The 23441-nt window shown below is 38.7% G+C and overlaps 3 protein-coding genes across 5 annotated transcripts in view; 1 reads left to right on the top strand and 2 right to left on the bottom strand.

The window, feature by feature from the left end:
• dmtn (dematin actin binding protein) overlaps nucleotides 1-4841 on the bottom strand; it is a 22812-nt gene extending 17971 nt beyond the window's left edge. Inside the window, exon 1 of the mRNA XM_059357688.1 lies at nucleotides 4754-4841. The gene's annotated coding sequence lies outside the window, so the exon portion shown is untranslated. The remainder of the gene's footprint in view (nucleotides 1-4753) is intronic.
• A 4522-nt stretch (nucleotides 4842-9363) lies between these two features.
• Nucleotides 9364-14476, top strand: pbdc1 (polysaccharide biosynthesis domain containing 1). Its single transcript, XM_059358235.1, has 6 exons — nucleotides 9364-9434; nucleotides 10529-10594; nucleotides 10690-10749; nucleotides 11209-11349; nucleotides 13389-13500; nucleotides 14129-14476. Exons 1-6 carry the CDS (start codon nucleotides 9408-9410, stop codon nucleotides 14218-14220), a joined length of 498 nt encoding a protein of 165 aa, XP_059214218.1. The 5' UTR covers nucleotides 9364-9407; the 3' UTR covers nucleotides 14221-14476.
• A 1695-nt stretch (nucleotides 14477-16171) lies between these two features.
• xpo7 (exportin 7) overlaps nucleotides 16172-23441 on the bottom strand; it is a 41112-nt gene continuing 33842 nt past the window's right edge. For all 3 annotated transcript variants that reach the window (XM_059357942.1, XM_059357944.1, XM_059357943.1), the window contains exons 24-28: nucleotides 22306-22444; nucleotides 22023-22180; nucleotides 21294-21392; nucleotides 21076-21203; nucleotides 16172-19364 (exon numbers count right to left, since the gene is read on the bottom strand). In XM_059357942.1, the coding sequence (XP_059213925.1) occupies nucleotides 19271-19364; nucleotides 21076-21203; nucleotides 21294-21392; nucleotides 22023-22180; nucleotides 22306-22444 (618 nt within the window). In that variant the 3' untranslated portion in view covers nucleotides 16172-19270. The remainder of the gene's footprint in view (nucleotides 19365-21075; nucleotides 21204-21293; nucleotides 21393-22022; nucleotides 22181-22305; nucleotides 22445-23441) is intronic.

Raw genomic sequence — 23441 nt, 5'->3', positions numbered from 1 at the left:
AAGCCTTATTCTCCTTTTAGTCAGGCGGCTGAGCTAAATAAAGGGGACAAGCTACAAAAGCACCACATTTTTCACCATATCTGAGGTGGCAGCCACAGAAAATCTATGACAACAAATATATTACACACACACACACACACACACACACACACACACACACACACACACACACACACACACATATAGGTTCTATACAATGCATGTATTCTGGAAAATGGATAACATGCATACATTTAATTGAACTTTATTAGCTTCACTTGTATTATTTATTACATTTACAACTCCAAAGATCTGTGCAGTTCCAGTTTGCCTTCCTGCATGATCACCTTTACAACCACACTTGACCAGTTCACTGCAGGTTTTTGAAGCAATTAGTAGACCGCTCCACACATGAAGCCAGACTTGGCCATGTTCATATTTATAATCATTCCTCACTTTACAATCAGGCCGGGTAATTAAGCCCAGTGATAATGGAATAGGGGTGTTAGAATGTAAGAGAGACCACATAAGGTTTTTATGGCAAAATGTTTCTCCCGCGGACCCCCCTAGCTGGCTACTTTCCTTTCCATGTCTGAGAGGAAACCCTGATTCAGTTTAGAGCTCAGCTAGTTGTTGTGTGATCAGTTGTAGTCGGTCGGTCAGAGGTAAAATGCCAGGGCAGTTTGTTTGTCCCAGTCCAGCCCTTAGAAACTCTGTCCTCTGCTACCAGACCTCCAGGACATTTGAGTCATGTCCATGCTGTAAAAACTGTCACAAATAATAAATCCTGCATTCAAACGTTTTGAGAAATCTTCAGGACATGAGGACGAGCTGCTGTGACACTCTGACAGATTGAATCTTCTCTGGCAAACAGGCGGAAAGAAACATCGGTACCTATTTATCTTTAACCCTCCTGTTATGTTCGTTTTTTTCAGGAACAGCAATAACCCGGAGCATGTTTAATTATCCAAAAGAAATCCCAATAAACATTGATTATATTTCATTAATAACTCCATTATTAACCATCTCAATCAATATTTAGTGCAGTGGTGTTCTTCATATCTCACAGATCAGGTTCAATGAGGATAATTCACCTGTTTTTCATGAAAAATGCATGTTAAAACTTTTTTTTATGAACATTGTAAGACCTACATATAAAATATGGAGAGTATTGATACAACATATTGAGATTTAACTGTGTAACTGCATTTAGTGTCACAAAATTAAATGTCCAATCAGAGAAAATTCTCAGTGTATTCATCTCACTTCAGTCTTTTTATTTCTCCACACTGAGAGTCAAACCCACAGACTGACCAACAAAGTATTCAGTCAAACTGAACTGAACTGATATCAAACATGTTGGACGACAACAACTGCAGCATTTTATCAAACTTTCACAAACAACAAGCTTCACTGATGAAAATGTTTCTGAATCAAACAGAAAAAAGACAAACTTCCCCCACATCATATCCTGACGCATAATTTCTACATTTTTCTTGTATTTTTAAAAAACTTTTTTTTCCTGGTAATTCTACTTTTTTTCTGCTGGCAGATTAACTGTTTTTCTTACAGTAAAATTTAAGATTTAATGTAGAATAAAAAAAAAAAAAAATAATAAAAAAAAAAAAGATAACCGCCCCCAAACTTTAGCCAAACTTTGCTGCGTTATTTCTACAACTTTCCGACACAATTTCTACATTTTTTCCAGGTAATTTTGACTTATTTTCTGGTAATTCGCCTGTTTTAATTATTTTGACTTTTTTCTTGTAATTTTGTCTTTTTTCTTCCCATTTTGACTTTTTTTCTGGTAATTCTACTTTCTTCTGGAGGCAGATTAACTGTTTTCTTCTTCTTATTCTTTCTTCTTTCTTACAGTAAAACTTTGGATTTAATGTAGAAATATTATAGAAAAGAAATCATTAAAAAAAAGGTAAAAAAAAGGAAAAACCTCCCAAACTTTAGCTGAACTTTGCTGCGTTATTTCCACAACTTCCCGACACCATGTCCTCACAGCCAGGGCCAGATGAACACTTTGCTGTAACCCTGGGCAACAATATTCAAGGGCCCCATCATCACGACCCCAGAATCACAATAATCTGGCAAAATACAGAATAAATTACAGTAATATACAGTTAATATACTCAATACATCAATAACTAACTGTCATCAAGTGCATTTTCATGTACAGATATGCAAACGCTCATAGAACTACAAATGCAGCACGAGGCCACTCACTCACATATGATGTTATGAAAACAAAACACATCAGCATCAGTATAATCTGACCCACTACATAGATAACAACAACAACAACAACAACAATAATAATAACCGTAATACATTTTATTTGGAAGGCCCTTTTCTTGGCACTCAAGGACACCGTGCTAAAAGATAGAAAAAGATCGGGAAATAAGTGTCCTCAATTTTCACAAATAAATAAGTAAGCAACCACTTTCAAAGCGTCCAATATTTATTTACCAACACCTATTCCCGGCAGCACAAATGTATTGAATATTGAATTAATAGAGCCACCATAGAAGAAGACAAGACAGGAACAAGATCAAGAATCTAGAATCAAGTAGCATTTTGGTCCTCAGCTCATTTTAAACAGACATCACCCTGAAATCACCTCAAAACTCATTTTAAAGCAACGGCTCCGACGGACAGTTTAACATATCAGCCAGAGATAACCAGATATTTAGCTTGTGCCCACACAGGGGCCCCCGCCCTCTAAAGGGCCCGGGGGCCCCTGTGTGGTTAATCCGGCCCTGGATGGAGCCTAAAGCTTCCTGACTTCTTCTAGTTACATATATATGACACCAGGATCTCCAGGATTTTCATAACAATGAGCCCGCTAAATATCGATACTTGGTGGCCATGAATCAATATAATATCGCCACACAAAATATGGCGATCCTATACCGTATAGATGTTCCCCACCTCTACTACAGACATTGTTTTTAAGGACAATCCTGCTAATTACAGCCTTAAATAAAAGATCTTTTAAAAGCACTTTACTTGCAATTCATTTTTTTCTGCAAAATAATTCTGTTAACAAACCCCTATCAGTCCCTATAAGACTAAACAAGAACAATATTTACCTTCTGAGTGATATCTAAAGAGAAAACCAGACGAAGTGCAGCGTTTGAGTGAAAGTTCTCCGTTACAGCCGGCGAGTCTCTGAGGAGAAGATCCATGTGACCGGCAGCAGCTGAGTGCTTTCTGTCCGATAGTCTTATCACAGAGCTCTTAACTGCCATTCTGTGTGTGTGTGTGTGTGTGTGTGTGTGTGTGTGTGTGTGTGTGTGTTTGGCCCATTAGTCAAACTGCACACACACACACACGTCATTGAAACAGATGTGATCAGGAAATTGTAAAAATCATGCAGGAAGGTTCAATAACACAGCGGAGTATACTTTATTGTGCTAAAACTAAAGATTACTCTCATTATTAATATCTGGTGATTTTTTTTTATTTTTTACAATTTACTTATAATTTGTTTAGTTTAAAGCTCCTTAAATGTCTTGTTTTGTTGTTCCAACAGTCCAAACAGAACTATATTCAGTTTAACATATTTTTTTTTATTTTTTGGCATTTTTACATGAAAAATGACTCAAAAATGACTCAAACTTTGTTGTCTCGCAGATGATTGACTTAAAAAGTTCAAAATGAAGTTTTTTTTAACGTTTAACTTATGTTTTCAAGCAGTACAGAAGTATTCAAAACTATAAATATGATTAGGAAAGGTATGTAGACAGCAGAGTATGTCATAATGTATAAATTCATTATTATGGGAAAATATGAAAGAGTTTTATCATCCATCACATTTTTTTTATTATTAAAAAACAATTCTTTGCACCACACAGATGCTGTTTTGTAGGATAAATAATCTGGTAATAAATTATTTGCTATATATAATCTATTTATTAGAACTGATTGATTGTTTCAGACATTTTTTAAGCCAAAATGTAAATGTTCCAGCTCCTGAAAGGTCATTATTTTCTGCTTTTCTCTGTGTTTTAGAACATTTAAACAAATATATTAAAATGTTGCACATAACAAGACAATTATTATGTTAATGTCAAATCCGAGAAACGTCCAAAGCACCAAATTAATTATTAATTATTAGTTGCAATCTGCTGACTCTACCTTCTTACATGTCTCAGATTTGCTGCTTTTCTTTGCAGTTTATCACTTTGAACTTCACATTTTCTGTTTCTGGACTGTTGATCAAACAAAAAGTGTCATTTATAGACGTCACCTTGGCTTCTGAGAAATAATAATAATAATGAGCATTTCTTTTGAATATTTCTGGCATTTTATAGTTCACATCATTAATCAAGGAAGCAGTTTCATGATAAAACGTGTATTTATTTGTGTTAATAGGTCTCTATGATTATTATAGCCTATATAACATGATAATAAAGCAATGTTTACTGTGATAGCAGCAGGAGCTGTGAGGGTCTGAGGCCTGGGATAAACACAAGACCATATTTATTATGATTTTATCAAACAGATCATCAGAGAAAATGTCTGAAATGTCTGAAATGATGCTGCGACGCTGAAACAGCCTGTAATGTGGCCTGCAGCTTCATAACGCGATGATGGAGGAAGAGGAGGAGGAGGAGGAGGGGGGGGGGGTGAGGAGACAAGTGCGTCTGCAGGAACACGATAAAAACACAGCCTGGATGATCCGGGTTAGACCCGGCAAATACACGGGATCTGCTCCCTTTATATACTTTATTCTAACGAGGAGAAAAGAAGCGGCTCTTACCTCCAAACAGCGCAGAAAAAAAATCAAAGTGAGATGAGCCTGAACGCGTCCAGGAGAGACGACGGTGACGCTCCTCTGCTCTCCTGCAAGAGGCGAGGAGCACCGAGGGAGGAGGAGGAAGGGCGGAGGGTGGAGGAGGAAGAGGAGGAGGAGGAGGAGGAGGGGTGTGAAGTGATGAGGCTGCAGCCTGTTTTTAAAGCCGGGCAGGGGGCTGCTGTGACCCGCAGAGGGATGAGGAGGAGGAGGAGGAGGAGGAGGCTCTGTTCCTGTTGCTCCAGTGAGCTGAGGAACAATCACCGCTGTGTCACTATAAATAATGTCTGCAGGAAACATGAGCCAGCATCCCCCAGCAGGAACACACACCCACATACTGTGAAGTAAAAATAATATGATAATAGTCATAATAATAATAATAATAATTATAATAATTATAATAATATTGATAATGACTTATATAGTTCTTACACCCAAGACAACGAGACGCAATGTCCTCTAAGGTGTCCTCCAGTGGAGAAAACAAGATGCAGTGTCTTCTAAGGTGTCCTCCAGTAGAGAAAACGAGACGCAGTGTCCTCTAAGGTGTCCTCTAGTGGAGAAAACAAGTTGCAGTGTCTTCTAAGGTGTCCTCCAGTAGAGAAAACAAGATGCAGTGTCTTCTAAGGTGTCCTCCAGTGGAGAACACGAGACGCAGTGTCCTCTAAGGTGTCCTCCAGTGGAGAAAACAAGATGCAGTGTCTTCTAAGGTGTCCTCCAGTGGAGAACACGAGACGCAGTGTCCTCTAAGGTGTCCTCCAGTGGAGAAAACAAGATGCAGTGTCTTCTAAGGTGTCCTCCAGTAGAGAAAACGAGATGCAGTGTCCTCTAAGGTGTCCTCCAGTAGAGAAAACGAGACGCAGTGTCTTGTAAGGTGTCCTCCAGTGGAGAAAACAAGATGCAGTGTCTTCTAAGGTGTCCTCCAGTAGAGAAAACGAGACACAGTGTCCTCTAAGGTGTCCTCCAGTAGAGAAAACGAGACGCAGTGTCTTCTAAGGTGTCCTCAAGTGGAGAAAACGAGACGCAGTGTCCTCTAAGGTGTCCTCCAGTAGAGAAAACGAGACGCAGTGTCCTCTAAGGTGTCCTCCAGTAGAGAAAACGAGACGCAGTGTCCTCTAAGGTGTCCTCCAGTAGAGAAAAACGAAACGCAGTGTCCTCTAAGGTGTCCTCCAGTAGAGAAAACGAGACGCAGTGTCTTCTAAGGTGTCCTCCAGTGGAGAACACGAGACGCAGTGTCCTCTAAGGTGTCCTCCAGTGGAGAAAACAAGATGCAGTGTCTTCTAAGGTGTCCTCCAGTAGAGAAAACGAGATGCAGTGTCCTCTAAGGTGTCCTCCAGTAGAGAAAACGAGACGCAGTGTCTTGTAAGGTGTCCTCCAGTGGAGAAAACAAGATGCAGTGTCTTCTAAGGTGTCCTCCAGTAGAGAAAACGAGACACAGTGTCCTCTAAGGTGTCCTCCAGTAGAGAAAACGAGACGCAGTGTCTTCTAAGGTGTCCTCAAGTGGAGAAAACGAGACGCAGTGTCCTCTAAGGTGTCCTCCAGTAGAGAAAACGAGACGCAGTGTCCTCTAAGGTGTCCTCCAGTAGAGAAAACGAGACGCAGTGTCCTCTAAGGTGTCCTCCAGTAGAGAAAAACGAAACGCAGTGTCCTCTAAGGTGTCCTCCAGTAGAGAAAACGAGACGCAGTGTCTTCTAAGGTGTCCTCCAGTGGAGAACACGAGACGCAGTGTCCTCTTAGGTGTCCTCCAGTGGAGAAAACAAGATGCAGTGTCTTCTAAGGTGTCCTCCAGTAGAGAAAACGAGATGCAGTGTCCTCTAAGGTGTCCTCCAGTAGAGAAAACGAGACGCAGTGTCTTGTAAGGTGTCCTCCAGTGGAGAAAACAAGATGCAGTGTCTTCTAAGGTGTCCTCCAGTAGAGAAAACGAGACACAGTGTCCTCTAAGGTGTCCTCCAGTAGAGAAAACGAGACGCAGTGTCTTCTAAGGTGTCCTCAAGTGGAGAAAACGAGACGCAGTGTCCTCTAAGGTGTCCTCCAGTAGAGAAAACGAGACGCAGTGTCCTCTAAGGTGTCCTCCAGTAGAGAAAACGAGAAGCAGTGTCCTCTAAGGTGTCCTCCAGTAGAGAAAAACGAGACGCAGTGTCCTCTAAGGTGTCCTCCAGTAGAGAAAACGAGACGCAGTGTCTTCTAAGGTGTCCTCCAGTGGAGAAAACGAGATGCAGTGTCCTCTAAGGTGTCTTCCAGTGGAGAAAACGAGACGCAGTGTCCTCTAAGGTGTCCTCCAGTAGAGAAAACGAGACGCAGTGTCTTCTAAGGTGTCCTCCAGTGGAGAAAACGAGACGCAGTGTCCTCTAAGGTGTCTTCCAGTGGAGAAAACGAGACGCAGTGTCCTCTAAGGTGTCCACCAATGGAGAAAATGATACGCAGTGTCCTGTTAGGTGTCTTCCAGTGGAGAAAACAAGATGCAGTGTCCCCTTACATGTCCTCTAGTGGAGAAAACAAGACGCAGTGTCCTCTAAGGTGTCCTCCAGTAGAGAAAACGAGACACAGTGTCCTCGGAGGTGTCCTCCAGTAGAGAAAACAAGATCCAGTGTCCTCTAGGGTGTCCTCCAGTAGAGAAAACGAGACGCAGTGTCCTCTAAGGTGTCCTCCAGTAGAGAAAACAAGATCCAGTGTCCTCTAGGGTGTCCTCCAGTACAGAAAACGAGACGCAGTGTCCTCTAAGGTGTCCTCCAGTAGAGAAAACGAGACGCAGTGTCCTCTAAGGTGTCCTCTAGTGGAGAAAACGAGACGCAGTGTCCTGTTAGGTGTCTTCCAGTGGAGAAAACAAGAAGCAGTGTCCCCTTAGGTGTCCTTTAGTGGAGTAAACGAGACACATTGTGCTCTAAGGTGTCCTCCAGTGTCCTCTTAGGTGTCCTTCAGTGTAAAAAATGAGATGCAGTGTCCTCTAAGTTGTCTTCAAGTGGAGAAAACGAGAAGCAGTGTCCTCCAAAGTGTCCTTCAGTGGAGAAAACAAGATGCAGTGTCCTATAACGTGTGCTATAGTGGAGAAAACAAGATGCAATGTCCTCTAAGGGGTCCTTCCGGTGGAGAAAAGAAGATGCAGTGTCCTCAAAGGAAACATATTTGGGCAAAAAAATGCAGAAATGGGACACATTGTTAAACGAAAAGAAAGAAACACACTTGTTGTCCACAAGGTGGCAGCGCTCCTTTACTCGACACTGATTGATTCAGTAAATAATTTCTGCTTTTAATTAAATCTATATTGAGATCAAACAGAAATGTGAGTCAATACATTTAATGTAATATTTCTATAGAAGAAACATTTATAAATTCATATGCCAAATTATTATTATACAATATACAGTTTAAAGGTTGCAAGCCTTTAACTTTATTAATACAAAGTGATTTTCAACAACAAATAGGTTCTAATAGTTTTCGAAGTCTTGAAACGTATATATTATTATTATATATTATTATACGTATTACCTGTAAATATTAGTTTTAGTCAAAAAAGAACTTTAACTTCGGACACTGACCCTTTAAATGACGTCACCGAAGAGTCAAAAACAACATGAAGATGATTCACTTCGCTGGAAGATAGTTTGGCCAAAATGTTTTTAACTGCAATGACTCGTCAGGATTATATCTGTTAGTAAAGGAAAGTTTTGCGTGAAGCAAATTCCCTTTTTATTACACTGGGATAAAGTAATAATATACATAAAAGATGTGCGGGTGTTAAATCTCGACCTGAAAAGTAAAAAAAAAAAAAAGGAAAGAAGTAAAAAGGACAGTGGTGGAAGAAGTATTCAGATCCTTTACTTCAGTAACCGTACTAATACCACACTGTGAAATAACTCCACTCCGCTCATTTTAACGACCTAATAAACTTTTAAGTGGTTTAATTTATAAAAATGGGTAATAATTTTAAATGTATCATGTTTTTAATTTTAAATCTTGACCTGAAAAGTAACTAAAGCTGTCAGCTAAATGTAGAGGAGTAAAAAGTACAATATTTGCCTCAAAATGTAGTGGAGTAGAAGTATAAAGTTACATAAAATGTACATAAAAGTACCTCAAAATTGTACTTTAAGTCCAGTACTTGAGTAAATGTACATAGTTACTTTCCACCATTGCTACCTGCCTCTTCTAACTTATACATATCAGTTAAGAGTCCTCCTTCAGATAATGCATTAAATGGATTAAAGGGATAGTTTGTGCATTATTATACAAAACCTGGTACAATTATTGTCAATGCACTCCTGAGGTAACCCTTTCAGGTTTTATTGATCGGCCCCTAGGTGGCATAGGTGGTATAGACTGGCCCCTGTAACGCACACACCCCGACACACGTGTACTGCGAGGGCCCGTTCAGTACTGCTTGCAGTCCTAGTTCTATATATAAGTGTAATTCTTGCATTAAAATAAATGTAATAACTTCACTGGAATGGATGCAAATAAAATCGTATAGAATGCATATGTTCAATTAAAATGTGTCTATTATGTTTGTAGTTCATTAGTTTCATCTTTGAGGATGAAAAATATAGCGCATGCGCAGACTCAACCCCCAGTATTTTTAACGAGTGGTTCATCTTTAGCTTTAGAAGATCTTTGTGTGGGAGAAATGGCGTCTGACGGCTTGGCCTCTCTGGTAGGATCAAACTCTTTAGATATTAACTGTCTGTCGGATTTTTATTACCAATGAGCTGCTTCTAAACAGTCTGTTTCAGTCTGAGAGATTATAAAAGTTACAGGTAGATGATTCACCGCAGCGGGACACGACACAGCTAATGATGCTAATGCTAACTAGCCGAGAATAAAACACGTGTGAAACATGTCAGCAGATAAACAGAGACACAGAGAGGTTTCACCACAGACTGTATGAAATAGTTTGCACATGAAAGCAGACATGAGAGCTGCTGCATCATGTTTAAATTAACCCTTTAGATCCTCCATATGTCTTATTTTAATTATTTAATGATGTTGTCGCTGTTTTAAAGGTTCCTATCAGCTGACAGAGGACAGTTTACAGTGTGACACCAACACTGTCGTTTCTACTGTCGTTAGAATAAAAATATAAAGAGAATACTATAATAATAATGATGATAATATCACATTAGGAGCAGTAAAAGACAGAAAACTGTTCAAGAACTATTCAAGAAAACAAACAGCCAACAACAACATGAAAAAATAACAAGCAAAAATGTTTGTGGTATTGCACTGGAAAATATAATTATTGTTTTATAATACATTTATTTATTGCATTAGAATAAAAGTAAATATAACACTAGAATATAATTATTTTTCTAAAATAAATGTAATTCCTGCACTGGGATAATTGCTTTAGAATAAATATAATTATTGCATAAGAATAAATGTATTTATTGCACTAGAATAAAGATCAATTAGCACTAGAAACAATTTGTTTATTGTACTAGAATATATATATATATATATATATATATATATATATATATTATACTAGAATAATATAATTATTTTTCTAAAATAAATGCAATTTTTGCACTGGAATAATTGCATTAGAATATATATATATATATATATATATATATATATAATTATTGCAAAATAATACATTTAGTAATTGTTTTGAAATAAATGTAAGTCTTGCATTTGAATAAATGTTATTGCACTAGAATTAATTTGTGTGTTAACAGTGTGTGTATCAGTGTGTAACAGTGTGTGTATCAGTGTGTAACAGTGTGTGTGTGTTTGTGTCCCCAGGGGCCGGAGGGAGCCTCGGCTGCGGCTCACGCTCTCTCTCTTCCTGCAGACGCTTATGGAAATGATGTGAGTGATTTATTTCCTCTGCAGACATTTCTCCCAGCATGCACTGGGCTTAGGTGACTGTGACCTTTGACCTCTGACCTCTTGTGTTGTTGCAGCCTCGGCTGGAGGTCATGTGGGCGATGAAGGCCTACAACCACGCAGAGGTTTACTTCAACGTAAGAACTTTTATTTGTCTCGTCTCCGTCTATTTTCTGTCAGATTTCTGACATTTCAGTTGTTTTATGGTTTGTCATAAAAAGTTTATTAAAAAGTCTTTATTGAAAGAAAAAAATCACCAAAAGTAATTGTAATAAGTCATAAAAATCTGATTAAAGTCACAGTATAGTGTGTTGTAGAAAATCCATAAAGTCATTTATTTTCATTATTTTCCAGATATGGACCATTTATAAATTTATGTGACAAAAAATTGAAGTTTGAAAGCTAAAATCTATAATTATATAAATACAGAATATTTTCAGATTTAAAAAAACAAAAACAGTTTTTAGAATCCTGAGATTTGTAGAAAAAACATATATCAAGTCAATGTGTTTTTACACTATTTAAAAAAAGGAAATTGTTCGTTTTCTCTGTATATTTTCAGTATTATGCTGATTGAATTTCTCTCCGTTCTGCAGCTCATCTCTTCCGTTGATCCGAAGTTTCTGAAACTGACGAAGCTCGACGATAAAATCTACTCGAGCTTCAGAGAAACGTTCAAAGATCTCGACATCAAGCTGCTGAAACCTGACGACCTGAAGTCTGACCAGGCCAAAGAGGTGAACACAATAAATACCACTAGAAAATTTCCTCTGGAAATTCTGACTACTGTACACTCTGATGAGATTCTTCAGAGATTTCAAACAATTAACACTGGTAATGTCATACTATATTATATACAAGGAGTATATAGTATTTATTTATACAGCAACCTATGCCCTTTCAAACTTAAAGTGTGTGTGTGTGTGTGTGTGTGTGTGTGTGTGTGTGTGTGTGTGTGTGTGTGTGAGAGAAACGTGTATCTGGAGGAGTGTGTGCGCATTTGTGTGTGTTTGTAACTAAAATCACAAAGTTACGTGTGTGTGAGTGTGTGAAGCATGTGTTTCTGGAGGAGTGTGCGCGCTTACACGCATGTGTGTGTGCGCGCTTACGCACATGTGTGCGTGCGTGTATCTGTAACTGTAATCACATCAAAGGATGAAATGATCAAAGGCGTTAGGGTCGACCAATCAAAGCAGAGCAATCAACAGAATTAACTGCCAGACTGGACAGACTGGAATTTCTGGCCTCGAACAGAAAGCATTTTTGGCCAAACCATAATACCTATCATTGATCTGACTTCACTTTGAGCGTCCTGAGGTCTTCCTGAAAGTCTACATATGTTTTTTGTGAAAAAAAATGAAGAAATAGCTTTGTAAAAGTGATCTGAAAAACTGTTAAATATGCTTTTCTACAGAAACCTTCCTGTGTTTTTAATATGGGAGCCAATGAGGCTGTTGGTGCGTGTTGGTGGCGCATCTGTGCGTCCTACGCCCAAACTATAACTCTGACAGCTTTACCAGAGGATTGTGAGTGAGAAGACAAATTTTCCTACATTTCTATGTATAAATTATTTCTGTAGAGTGGAATTTGCGGCCTGGAGCGCAGTTTTCAAATTCATTTTTTGACAATTTTTTCTCTCCCTCTACACTCTGGCGATGATGTCACACACTGTGACACGAACATTCCGTGCAATACACACCCATTATAATCTCAGAATTTCTCCAAAAATTATCATGGTCATTGAACAGGGATTGTTGAAAAACTATATGACCTATCGAAACGTGGATTAATACACCGATACACAAGACTTGTGTCTACTGTTTAAAGTTTAAATGGAGTCTCTAGGTGAAATTGTTATTATTGTTCTCTTTCGCTAATTTTTTTTTCGGCCGTCCAATGCAAAATTTTGGGCAGTTCGTATTCCGTAAAAGTAATAGCACACCGATCCCGATCAAACCGCACGTTTTGACATATAATTTGTCCTGCAACTCTTCAAGTTGTAGGACTAGTAGCGGGACGAAATTGCGTCCGGAAGAGGAAGAAGAAAAAATCCACAGTATAACAATAGTCCTGGTCCCAAATACCACTCTACAAAAATAATTTATACATTGAAACGTAGGAAAATTGGTCTTCTCACTCAAATTGGTCTGCTAAAGCTGTCAGAGTTATAGTTTGGGCGTAGGACGCACAGATGATCCACCAACACCACCCACAGCCTCATAGACCGCCATGGTAAAAAGGAGGGAACATTTCTGGAGGAAAGCAGAGGTACCAGTTTCTTCTGATCGCTCTAAAAAAACAATTTCTTCATTTTTCTTCATAAAAAACATATGTAGACGTTCAGGAAGAACTCAGGATGCTCAAAGTGAAGTCGAATCAATAAGAGGAGCCACGGTTTGGACAAAAATGCTTTCTGTTCGAGTGAAACTCAGCTGTTTTTCTCTCTCAGTGGTGTCAAATGGAACAGGAGCAACTAATTGCAGTTAATTGCTCTGCTCTGATTGGTGGCTGCCACCTGGCCCTGGTTGCTTGGCCACCTGCTTTATTATCTTAAAAGACTTCCTCCTCTTTTCCATTTTGAAAACAGTTCAAATTGTAACCTAATAATGTATCGGTGAGAGTCACGAGCCAGTCAAGCACACTCAAAATTTCTTTAGAAATTTTCTAGTTCCTGTTTGTTTTAAAGGGCTGGATGCTCGTCTCCCTGCAGGCGGTCTGGCACTCCGAGGGTTAATGTGTAGTTGTCAGTGTGTAATGTGTGGTTGTGTGTGTGCAGGTGTGGCGTCCGTTCTGTAACCAGTTCGAAGGACTCATCGAAGACTTCAACTACGGAACGCTGCTGCGGCTCGACTGTCAGAAGGATTACACCGAGGAGAACACCATCTTCGGTTCGTTGTCATAGTTACTGCACACACTTATCGTTCATATGTAAAATTATTTACATGCATTTGTTTACGCAAACTAGCCATCAACATTTTTTTGTGTTTTCAGCGTTTAAAATTATGCTGCAAATGTCTGACGGACAGTACGACCTGCCACAAAACCCTGTTTATATATTATATATCATATAAAATAATATAATTCATAATATTTATCTCTGAGAGTCTGTATGTGTTTATTTATTCATGTTTTATTTATTGAGGATATTTCAATATTTCGTTTATCATGAAAGTTTAGTTATTGCACTGTAATGCATTTAATTATTGCACTATAATACATTTAATTACATTAGAATACATGTATTTATTGCACGAGAATAACTTATTTTTGCACTAGAATAAATCCAGTTATTGCACTGTAATAAATTTATTTTTTACACTAGAATAAATTATTTTATTGCACGCGAATAAATACATTTATTGCACTGTAATACATTTAATTATTGCAGTTGAATAGATTATGAAAATATATTGCCCTAAGTAATGTGTCATCGTGACCGGCCTGGTTTTGTTTCAAAGTGGAAAACACATTATCATTATTTTATATTGAATCTGTATTTTTTCCCGCTGTTTTCAGCCACCAGGACGCAGTTCTTCGCCATTGAAATCGCCCGAAACAGAGAAGGCCTCAACACGGCCGTGTTCACGTCCAAGAGCGCCAAGAGCTGAAGAGCTGGGTGTCCGTCACCATGGAGACCAACTGTCTCTGAGTTTTATTTCCATTCAACGAGCTGAAACATCCGTCACTGTTTGTTTGTTTGTTTGTTTGTTTGTTTCTAGCTGCAGGGTGATTGACAGCTCTGCTCTGCCAGACACATTTTGTATTTTCTGTAAAGTTTTATTGTGCCAATCCTAAAGGGCTCGTTTATTTTGTTCCTCACTAACCAAGAAGTAACAAATAAAAAGTCTGATGCATTTTACTAAATGTTTTCCTGCGTTTATTACTTTATTTATTATTAATCAGAGAGAAGTCTCTCTGGTCTTCACCAGGAGCCTCATGGATCAACGCTGCGTACGCACAAAAACATTGTGTACGCTGTTTTTCCCGCAAACGCCACATGAAAAGTGAACTTGCCGTGAGAATCTATTATCATATTTTAGACTTCACCTGCGTACTGCTGCTTACTGAAGTTTATGTTTTGATGTTAAGATTGTAAAATTAAGTCTATATATTCTGCTATTTCCACTATTTTTTATATACCAAATTTTCCTCCGGAGATTAATAAAGTACTTGTGATTCTGGTTATGGAGCGCATACATTTTTCACAGTTAACCTGCCTTAATTACTGTGTCAAACTGCTGATCACCGATTGTTTCCCCTTTGGTTTAACTTGGAGATGTTAACGCTGCAGGTGCACAGCGATCCATGACGCACAGATCCCTCTCCCCGGAGAAAAAACGTGATTTGGAAATCCTTTCAGAATAAGTCAGGTGTGGTGCATATTTGATCCCGTATGTGATGTTTAATTGGGACAACAAGTTAAGTGTGGCTTATAAACTGATGTGTAAAAATGATTTTGGCAGCATCATTGCACCATGGGGGTTAGGTGGGTTAGGATTAGACAAGTATGACTTTTATATGTACACAGACCATATTTGAAACATTGGAACATTTTTAGGCATTTTAAAATTTGACCATTTTTAACAAAAATCAACATGCTATAGCATGACTTTACTTATGAGGGGGTCACTTTTGGACATCCCATAAGATGGTGTTTTTCTGTCATTTCTGGCCTAATTATGCTCTAATATGTATCAACAGACTATAGTTGACCCATTTATAACATTTTTAGGCATTTTAAAATTTGACCATTTTTGACCAAAATCGACATGCTATAGTAGGACTTTTGTTTGAAGGGGTCATTTTTGACATCCCGCACTATGGTGTTTTTTCCACTATTTTTGAACCAATTATACTACCACAAGTATCAAGACTAAAATTGAACAATCAGAAATATTTTTAGACATTGTAAATTTTGACAAAAATCGACATGCTATAGTATGACTTTACTTATGAGGGGGTCACTTTTGGACATCCCATAATATGGTGTTTTTCAGTCATTTCTTACTACATAATGTGCTAATATGTAACAACAGACTGTAATTGACCCATTTGAAGCCGTTTTAGGCATTTTAAAATTCGACCATTTTTGAAAAAAAATTACATGCTGACTTTTTTTTTTTTGAGGGGATCCTTTTTTGGACATCCCATAATATGGTGTTTTTCTGTCATTGCTGGCCTAATTATGCTCTAATATGTATTAACAGACTATAGTTTTTTTATTTTAAGGCATTTTAAAATTTGAACATTTTTGACCAAAATCGACATGCTATAGTATGACTTTTTTCAGATTTTGGACGACACTTTACTATGACTTTTTTTGTGATTTTGGCCTTTTTCATAGTGTAGTTTCTCCAAAAGTACAAAAGGTGTTTTGGACATTTCCAGACACTATGGTATGTGTTTATTTTGTGTTTTCTTTGACAAATCATCATATGGTACCTTTCTTCAAATATTTTTGGACATATAATTTCCACTATCATGCTCACAGTAATGTCTCTGTCAGAATCAGTTCTTTCACTCTGCAGTGGAACAAACAAAGAGAGAAAATCCACGGTGTAAAAATCAATGAGGTTTATTTGCAGTCACAATGCTTACACTATATGTAGCAGACATCCAAACAACTCAAACAGCTACTCACTCTATGGACCCAACACATTCACATCAGGGACACAAACCAAAAAATTAGAAACTCAATAAACATCCATGAGTGCTGACATGGTTAGAAATGAGCTAGTTGTCACAAACAGTTAGCAGCAACATCGTAGAGAGTAACACAAGTTGCTAATAGACTCCACTCTTGCTTCTCTTTTTACACTGTTCTGACTCTTCAGGGTCCGTTCTTCAGATATTTAAAACTAATCTGGAATCCTTCAAAAGGAGCTCTGATGTTCCGTTTCCCTCCGTCATCTCTATTTTATCTGTACGGCGGCTCAGACCGACCGACCGACCGACCGTTTGAGCTCCGTCGTGGGTTCGCAGCACCATGAGACGCCACATACACACCAGGCAACACAGAGCCACTTCACACACACACACACGCACACACACCCACACACACACGCACACACAGACAACACACACACCCACCAAAAAGGACTCCGCTGCAGGACCTAAAAAAAGGGGGGCAGTCCCAAAACCTGGTCCGAGGAATCCAGAGTGTAAACAAAATGGTGAAACTGCACTCGGCCTACCAGAGGGGAGAATGTAGCTGACACCATGTTGCTTACACGCCATCAGACGGGCGAGTGTGTGCGAACGAGACCCGCCACCGTCACCGCCACTGCCACCACTTTGAGGAGAAGGCGGGGCCAGCTGGGCGGAGTGGGCGGGGCATCACAAAGGGACATTCTGATGTTTTTCAAACTCGCGTGTGCGTCCGGTTCGCATCCGAGTCACGTGACAGGAAACAGACGTCAGGACTTTCACAATAAACTTCACAGAAATCACTTCAAACCGCAGCTGAGAAAACTAATTTTATTGTGAGACGTGTCACTTTTAGTGTATTAGTCACCTTTAATCCTCTTTTTGTTTTTATTTGTGTATTGTTATTTATTTAAAAACTATTTTTAATTTGTGTTTTTCTTATTTATACATTTTATTTATGTGTATTTTTTTTTTTTTTTTTAATAAAATGCCATATGTTCTGGTGCTGCACAACTTCTTAAATGCATAAAATAAATAAACATACAGTCATGGAAAAATGATTAGACCTTGTTTTCTTGAATTTCTTGTTCATTTTAATGCCTGGTACAACTAAAGGTACATTTGTTTGGACAATATATTGATAACAACAAAAATTGCTCATAAGAGTTTAATTCAAGATCTGATATCTAGACATTTTTGATGGTTTTCTTGATAATAACCAAAATCATTGTCAAGAAAACCATGGAAAATGTCTAGATATCAGCTATTTCTGTTGTTATCATTATATTTGTACCTTTAGTTGTACCAGGCGTTAAAATGAACAAGAAACTGAAGAAAACAATGGTCTAATCATTTTTTTCAAGACTGTATTTTATTAATATTTTGTCTAAATTTTCACCTATAATCTGTGTTTAGTTTTTTATTCATTTTATGTGGATTTGTGTATTGTATTTTTTTATTTTATTTTATTTTTTTTTACTATTTTTGAATTTGTGTTTTTCTTATTTATACATTTTATTTTATTTATTTTTTTATAAAATGCCATATGTTCTGGTGCTGCACAACTTCTTAAATGCATGAAATAAATAAACATACATCACAAAATAAAAAAAAGTTGGAATAAATAAAAAGCCCGGGATGGAGGTGAAATTATGAATATATTGATTAATGGATCATTCAGAACCTATATTGAAGGTCGTGTAAAAAAATAAAAAATCTGTGGTTCTTAAATGTGAATATTTTCTTTTGTGATGTAAAATGAAAAATCTTTGAAGCTGATCAGCTGATTGGTAAGGTTTTTTTTTTTTTTTTTTAAATCAATTTATCATTTAAGAAATGTAAACATAAGAATTTCTTTATTTTCTTCGTTTTCCAATATTGTAAATTAAATATTGTTGGTCAAACAAAAGTAAACATTTTAACGTATTTGTTAATTTTTTTTCTTGCATTCTGAATTTATTTCTGGTTTTATTAAATTTTATTTTATTTCTCGTTTACAGCAGGTCAAACTCTGAAATAAATACAATAAATAATGTGTATTTTTTCTTGAAAAGTCTATTATTATTATTATTATTATTATTATTCTGTATTTATTTTTTCTTGCCATCTGAATTTATTTCTGATCATCAGTATTGATATATTGAATTTCTCTTTAAGTTCTTTGGGGGAAATTTTGAACACAATAAACGTGTATTTTTAATAATAAATCAAATTACAAAATAATTATAATAATTATATATATAATCATAATATAGAATTACAAAGATAATTATTTTAATTAATTTCTGAGCTGATTTGAAATGATTTCTGTGAAGAGACTCGCGCTGCGTTCACTGACACGTGTTTTTTAGAGTTCTCGTGACTCGGAGACGGTGAGGACGCTGAAAAAAAGCTGTGTTGTCCCTTTAAGAGGCGCCGTGGTTATTTACATCACTGGAACCAGAGACTTGAGTAAAATGTACATCGTGGACGCTCTGACGCTCCCTCCCTGTTAGTGTACCTCCTCCTCCTGCTCCTCCTCCTGCTGCTCCTCCTCCTGCTCAGACAGACAGTTGCACTAACTCACTACACTGTAAAAAGCTCAATCACACCGTTTTTTGTGTTTTTTTTTTCCTCGACTCGTCTTTGTGTTTTTAAATTCGATCATTATAAACATTGTTCAAAATGTTACGAAAGAAAATGTACACTTGGTTTTCTGTGTGGTTTGTTTTCTATACAAGGCAGGCAGAAGCGGATTACTACGTTTACCGTTTGCGTTCCCTCCTCCTCCACCTCCTCCCCCCCGCGGCGCGCTCTCCTCCCCGCCCAGCCCTCACCGTCGCTTTAAAATAGATCTGTATATATTTATATATGCTTATATCAAAAAGGAGCGGGAGGGAGGGAGGGGGGGGCGGTCCCGTGACGAGGCGACCCCCAGGCATCCGGGCCCGGGGAGGGGGGGAGGGAGGGGGCTGATGCAGAGAGTGGGGCGGGGGGTGGAGGGGGGCGGAGCTCCGGCGTCCCTGTGGAATGTCAGCTCATCATGTCGTTGCTGTTCACGCCGTAAGTCGAGTTCTTCATGCTGTCGTTCACCTCCCGCCGAAACACAGACAGGTTCTGAGTGAACCTGAGGGGGGGAGGGGGGGGGGGGGAGGGAGAGAGAGAGAGAGAGAGAGAGAGAGAGAGAGAGAGAGGGAGAGGGATAGGGAGAGAGAGAGAGAGAGAGACACAGAGAGAGTTACTTCAGTTTCAGAGATGCAGTTTCTTTTTCAAGCTTAAAACATCACAACATAAAATGTCAGTAATAATATTATTAATACAGGATATACAATCTAAACATAATATAATCTAAACGACCTGTAGGATTTACGGGTCAGGGGCAAAGCGAGTCGGGTGGCAGGCGAAGGCAGGTACCTGGGCGTGGTGACCCCGGGCTCCAGCGGTCCGGGGACATGGAACGTCCCGTCGCTGGCGGGGAAGGAGCCCGAGCTTGTGCGGGAGGTGAAGCGTTACCAACTAGAAGTAGTTGGGCTCACCTCCACGTACAGCGTGGCCTCTGGAACCAAACTCCTGGAGAGAGGTTAGACTCCTTGCAGCTGCAAGTCGCAAGAGAAGGTCTCTGACTGTCTGTGCTTATGGAGTACCCGGCCTTCTTGGAGTCTCTGGGTGGTGTCCTGGAAGGGGAACCGCCTGGGGACTCTATTGTTCTTCTGGGAGACTTCAACGCTCACGTGGGTAACGATGATGGTACCTGGAGGAGGTGACTGGGAGGAACGGCCTGATCTGAACCCGAGTGATGTTTTGTTATTGGACTTCTGTGCTAGTCACGGTTTGTCCATAACGAACACCATGTTCAAACATAGAGTTGTTGATAAGTGTACCTGGTACCAGAGCACTCTAGGCCAAAGATCGATGATCGATTTTATTATCGTATAATCAAATCTGCGCTGCAGGTTCTGGACACTCGGGTGAAGAGAGGAGCAGAGCTGTCAACTGATCACCACCTGGTGGTGAGGTGGATCAGGTGGCGGGGGAGGCTGCTGGATAGACCTGGCAACCCAAACGTGTAGTGAGGGTGAACTGGGATTTCTAGCGGAGGCCCCTGTCTGCAGGGTCTTCAGGGTGAGGCTGGGGACATGGAGTCCGAATGGGCCATGTTCAAAGCCTCAGTTGTTGATGCGGCTGGTAGGAGCTGTGGCCTGAAGGCCGTCTGTGCCTGTCGTGGCGGCAACCCAAGAACCAGCTGGTGGACACCAGCGGTGAGGGAGGCCGTCAAGCTGAAGAAGGAGGCCTTTCGGTCTTGGCTGGCTGAGGGGTCTCCGGAAGCAGCGGGCAGGTACCGTTTGGCCAGAAGGGCTGCAGCTGTGGCAAAAGCTCTGGTATGGGAGAAATTCGGGGAGGCCATGGAGGAGGACTTTCGGTCTGCCTCAAAGAGGTTCTAGAAACCGTTGGGCGACTCAGGAAGGGAAAGCAGGGCTTGGCCCAAGCTGTGTTCAGCGGGGGAGGAGACCTGCTGACCTGGGGGAGGAGACCTGCTGACCCGACCTGGGGATGTCCTCAGACGGTTGAAAGAACACTTTGAGGAACTCTTTAATTTAGGTGTTCTGGGCACGTCCAACTGGTAGGAGGCCCTGGGGAAGACCCATAACACGATGGAGGGATTGTATCTCTCTCCTGGCCTGGGAACGCCTCGGGGTCCCCCAGGAGGAGCTGGACGTTGTGGCTGGGGAGAGGGACGCCTGGAATGCCCTGCTTAGCCTGCTGCCCCCGCGACCCGGCCTTGGATAAGCGAACGAGAATGGATGGATGGATGGATGGACAATATAAACATGGGGTACCTGTCGCGGTTCTTCGTTAGTAGATTTCTCTCGATTCCCTCCATCAGGTTCTCGAAACATAAGTGCATGGCCTGCTGCTTCTCTGGAGGCTGACTGTTCACGATGCTGTTCCTCAGGTCAGCAAAGTACTGCACACACACACACACATATAGTGTTAGAGAGACAAACACACAACGCTAGAGCGTACACACACATACATCTGTCTGAGTGTGTGTTACCTTCTCGTTGAGCAGGATGAGGCCCAGCAGAGGGCGGGACATGGACCACTGGTTCCTACAGTCCTCGAAGATGATGATGTTCAACACTGTGGACAGCATCTGCACCACAACAACAACAGGTTTACACACAAAGAGCTACAAATTTATAAGCAGAAAAGTTACGCATTTTCGGAAAAAAAATGTTTAAAAAAATGTAATGGAAAAAAAGTTTCAAAATTTACTGGGAAAACATTTTGGAGAAGAAAAGTTACAGACTTACGGGGGAAAAAAATTAAAACGTTTACTGAAGAAAAAAGAGTTACAGATTTACGGGAAAAAGAACTAAGACATGTATAGGGAAAAAAAGCTACAAATTTACAGTAAAAAAAAGGTAAAGATTTATGGGGGGAAAAAGTTACAAATGTACAGAGTAAACAAGTTCCATAGAGTCTGTGTATCGTTTTAAAAAACTTTTTAAAAACCCACTTGTACAGACTGGCATTTGTGCAATGATTTAACGTCTTACACATATTTTAATTTTGTATCCTATTATTTTTTGCTTGTTCACTGTTTTTGATGATGTTCTGTTATTTTTGTTTTAATTGTTGTATTGCCTCCGTGATAATGTACTTTGTAAAGCACCTTGTATAGAAAGAAATAAATATATACGGAGAAAAAAGGTTAAAAAATGTACTGAAAAAAAAAACTTGCATATTTATGGAAACAATGTAAAAAAAGTTGGATGGTGACCTGCTGTATCATCTCGGGGTGCTGCTGCATGATGTGCAGGAATCGGTCGTCCGTGGCCATCGGGGTCGGCCTCTTCTTTGTGGAGCGTGACAGCTGCTTGAACAGGTAGGTGACGATGTGGTCCAGACTGGAGCAGCAGCCCGTGCACACCATCGTGTCTGACACACACACAAACACACACACACACACACACACACACACACACACACAATACACACAGTATTATTATTAACTATCACGTAGCTGAGCGTGACCTGCTGCAGTGTGTTTGGTCTCTTCTCACCGAGCGCCGTCAGCCCCTCCGATATGGACGACAGGATATACATGACGACGTGCGGCTCCAGGCTGGCGATGAAGTTCATGTGGTCCTGAGTCAGAACCTCCAGCAGGGAGTAGAAGGACTGGCTGAGCTTCGGGTAGTCCTGCAGGGACACCATGAGTTAGAGGGACACCACAAGTTACTGGGACGCAGCAAAACACCAACACCGCTCACACGTCAGAATTATCTATTTCATCACTTTTGTTTAAAAATGTATATCTAATCAATGTTTATTTTATATTTTTTTATTTTGACATTTAAAGCTGTTTTTTTCCTTCATTTTTAAAAATGATTTTTTATACACATTATATAAATAATATCTGTTAACTTTATACATACATTTTATATATTTTTATTTTACAGATTTTAAAAAAATCTTTCAAGTTGTGATTTTTTGACTTGAAATGTATATATTTATTTTATATATAAATTTAATATATGATTAATTTATACATATATTTAAAAATATTTTTCTGCTTATATAGTTCTCATCTTTTAATTTATGCTTTTATGATAATATATTTTTATGTAAAATTAAAATTTATGATTACTGTTTTAATTAATTAATTATTATTATTTTTTTATTGAATTTATTATTATTATTTTTTATATTTTTCTGTACAACTCATTTACAATTTTTTTATTTTCTGTTTTGTAAGTTTGTTCCACATGTTCAACTGGTTTATGTTTTGGAAATTATTATAAATCAAATTAATAAAAAATAAAATCTCTTTATTTCTGGCTTTTCAATAAAACATATATTTATCTGTATTTTAGTTTTTTTGCCTTTTTCGTTATGTTCTATTAATTTTATTAAATTTCAACAAAAAATACAAACTGTTTAAGTGGATAAAAAATAATTTAAATCAACAAAAATAAAATATCTGTATTTTTTTTTGTACAAATTTAAAATATATTTTAAATATTTACATTTTATCTTTAGTATTTCCTTATTCATTTTATTAAGTCTTTGACAAAGAAATACACACTATTTCTTTAAGTGGATAATACATCAATTAATAAAAAATAAAATATTTCTGTATTTTTGTGTTCACATTTTTAAATATATTGTATTATTTAAATTTTAAATTTTTTTCCAT

Source organism: Centropristis striata, chromosome 19 (assembly GCF_030273125.1).
Source record: "Centropristis striata isolate RG_2023a ecotype Rhode Island chromosome 19, C.striata_1.0, whole genome shotgun sequence".
Classification (NCBI taxonomy): Eukaryota; Metazoa; Chordata; class Actinopteri; order Perciformes; family Serranidae; genus Centropristis; species Centropristis striata.
Note: the sequence above shows the minus strand (reverse complement) of the source record. Positions and strands in the feature narration are given on the sequence as shown.

What these genes read in the sequence shown, in the direction of transcription:
- pbdc1 (XM_059358235.1), top strand. Translation starts at nt 9,408, where the DNA reads ATGGCGTCTGACGGCTTGGCCTCTCTG. An exon ending in CTGACGGCTTGGCCTCTCTG is followed by an intron (nt 9,435 to 10,528) that starts GTAGGATCAAAC and finishes TTGTGTCCCCAG; the next exon opens with GGGCCGGAGGGAGCCTCGGC. An exon ending in AGTCTGACCAGGCCAAAGAG is followed by an intron (nt 11,350 to 13,388) that starts GTGAACACAATA and finishes GTGTGTGTGCAG; the next exon opens with GTGTGGCGTCCGTTCTGTAA.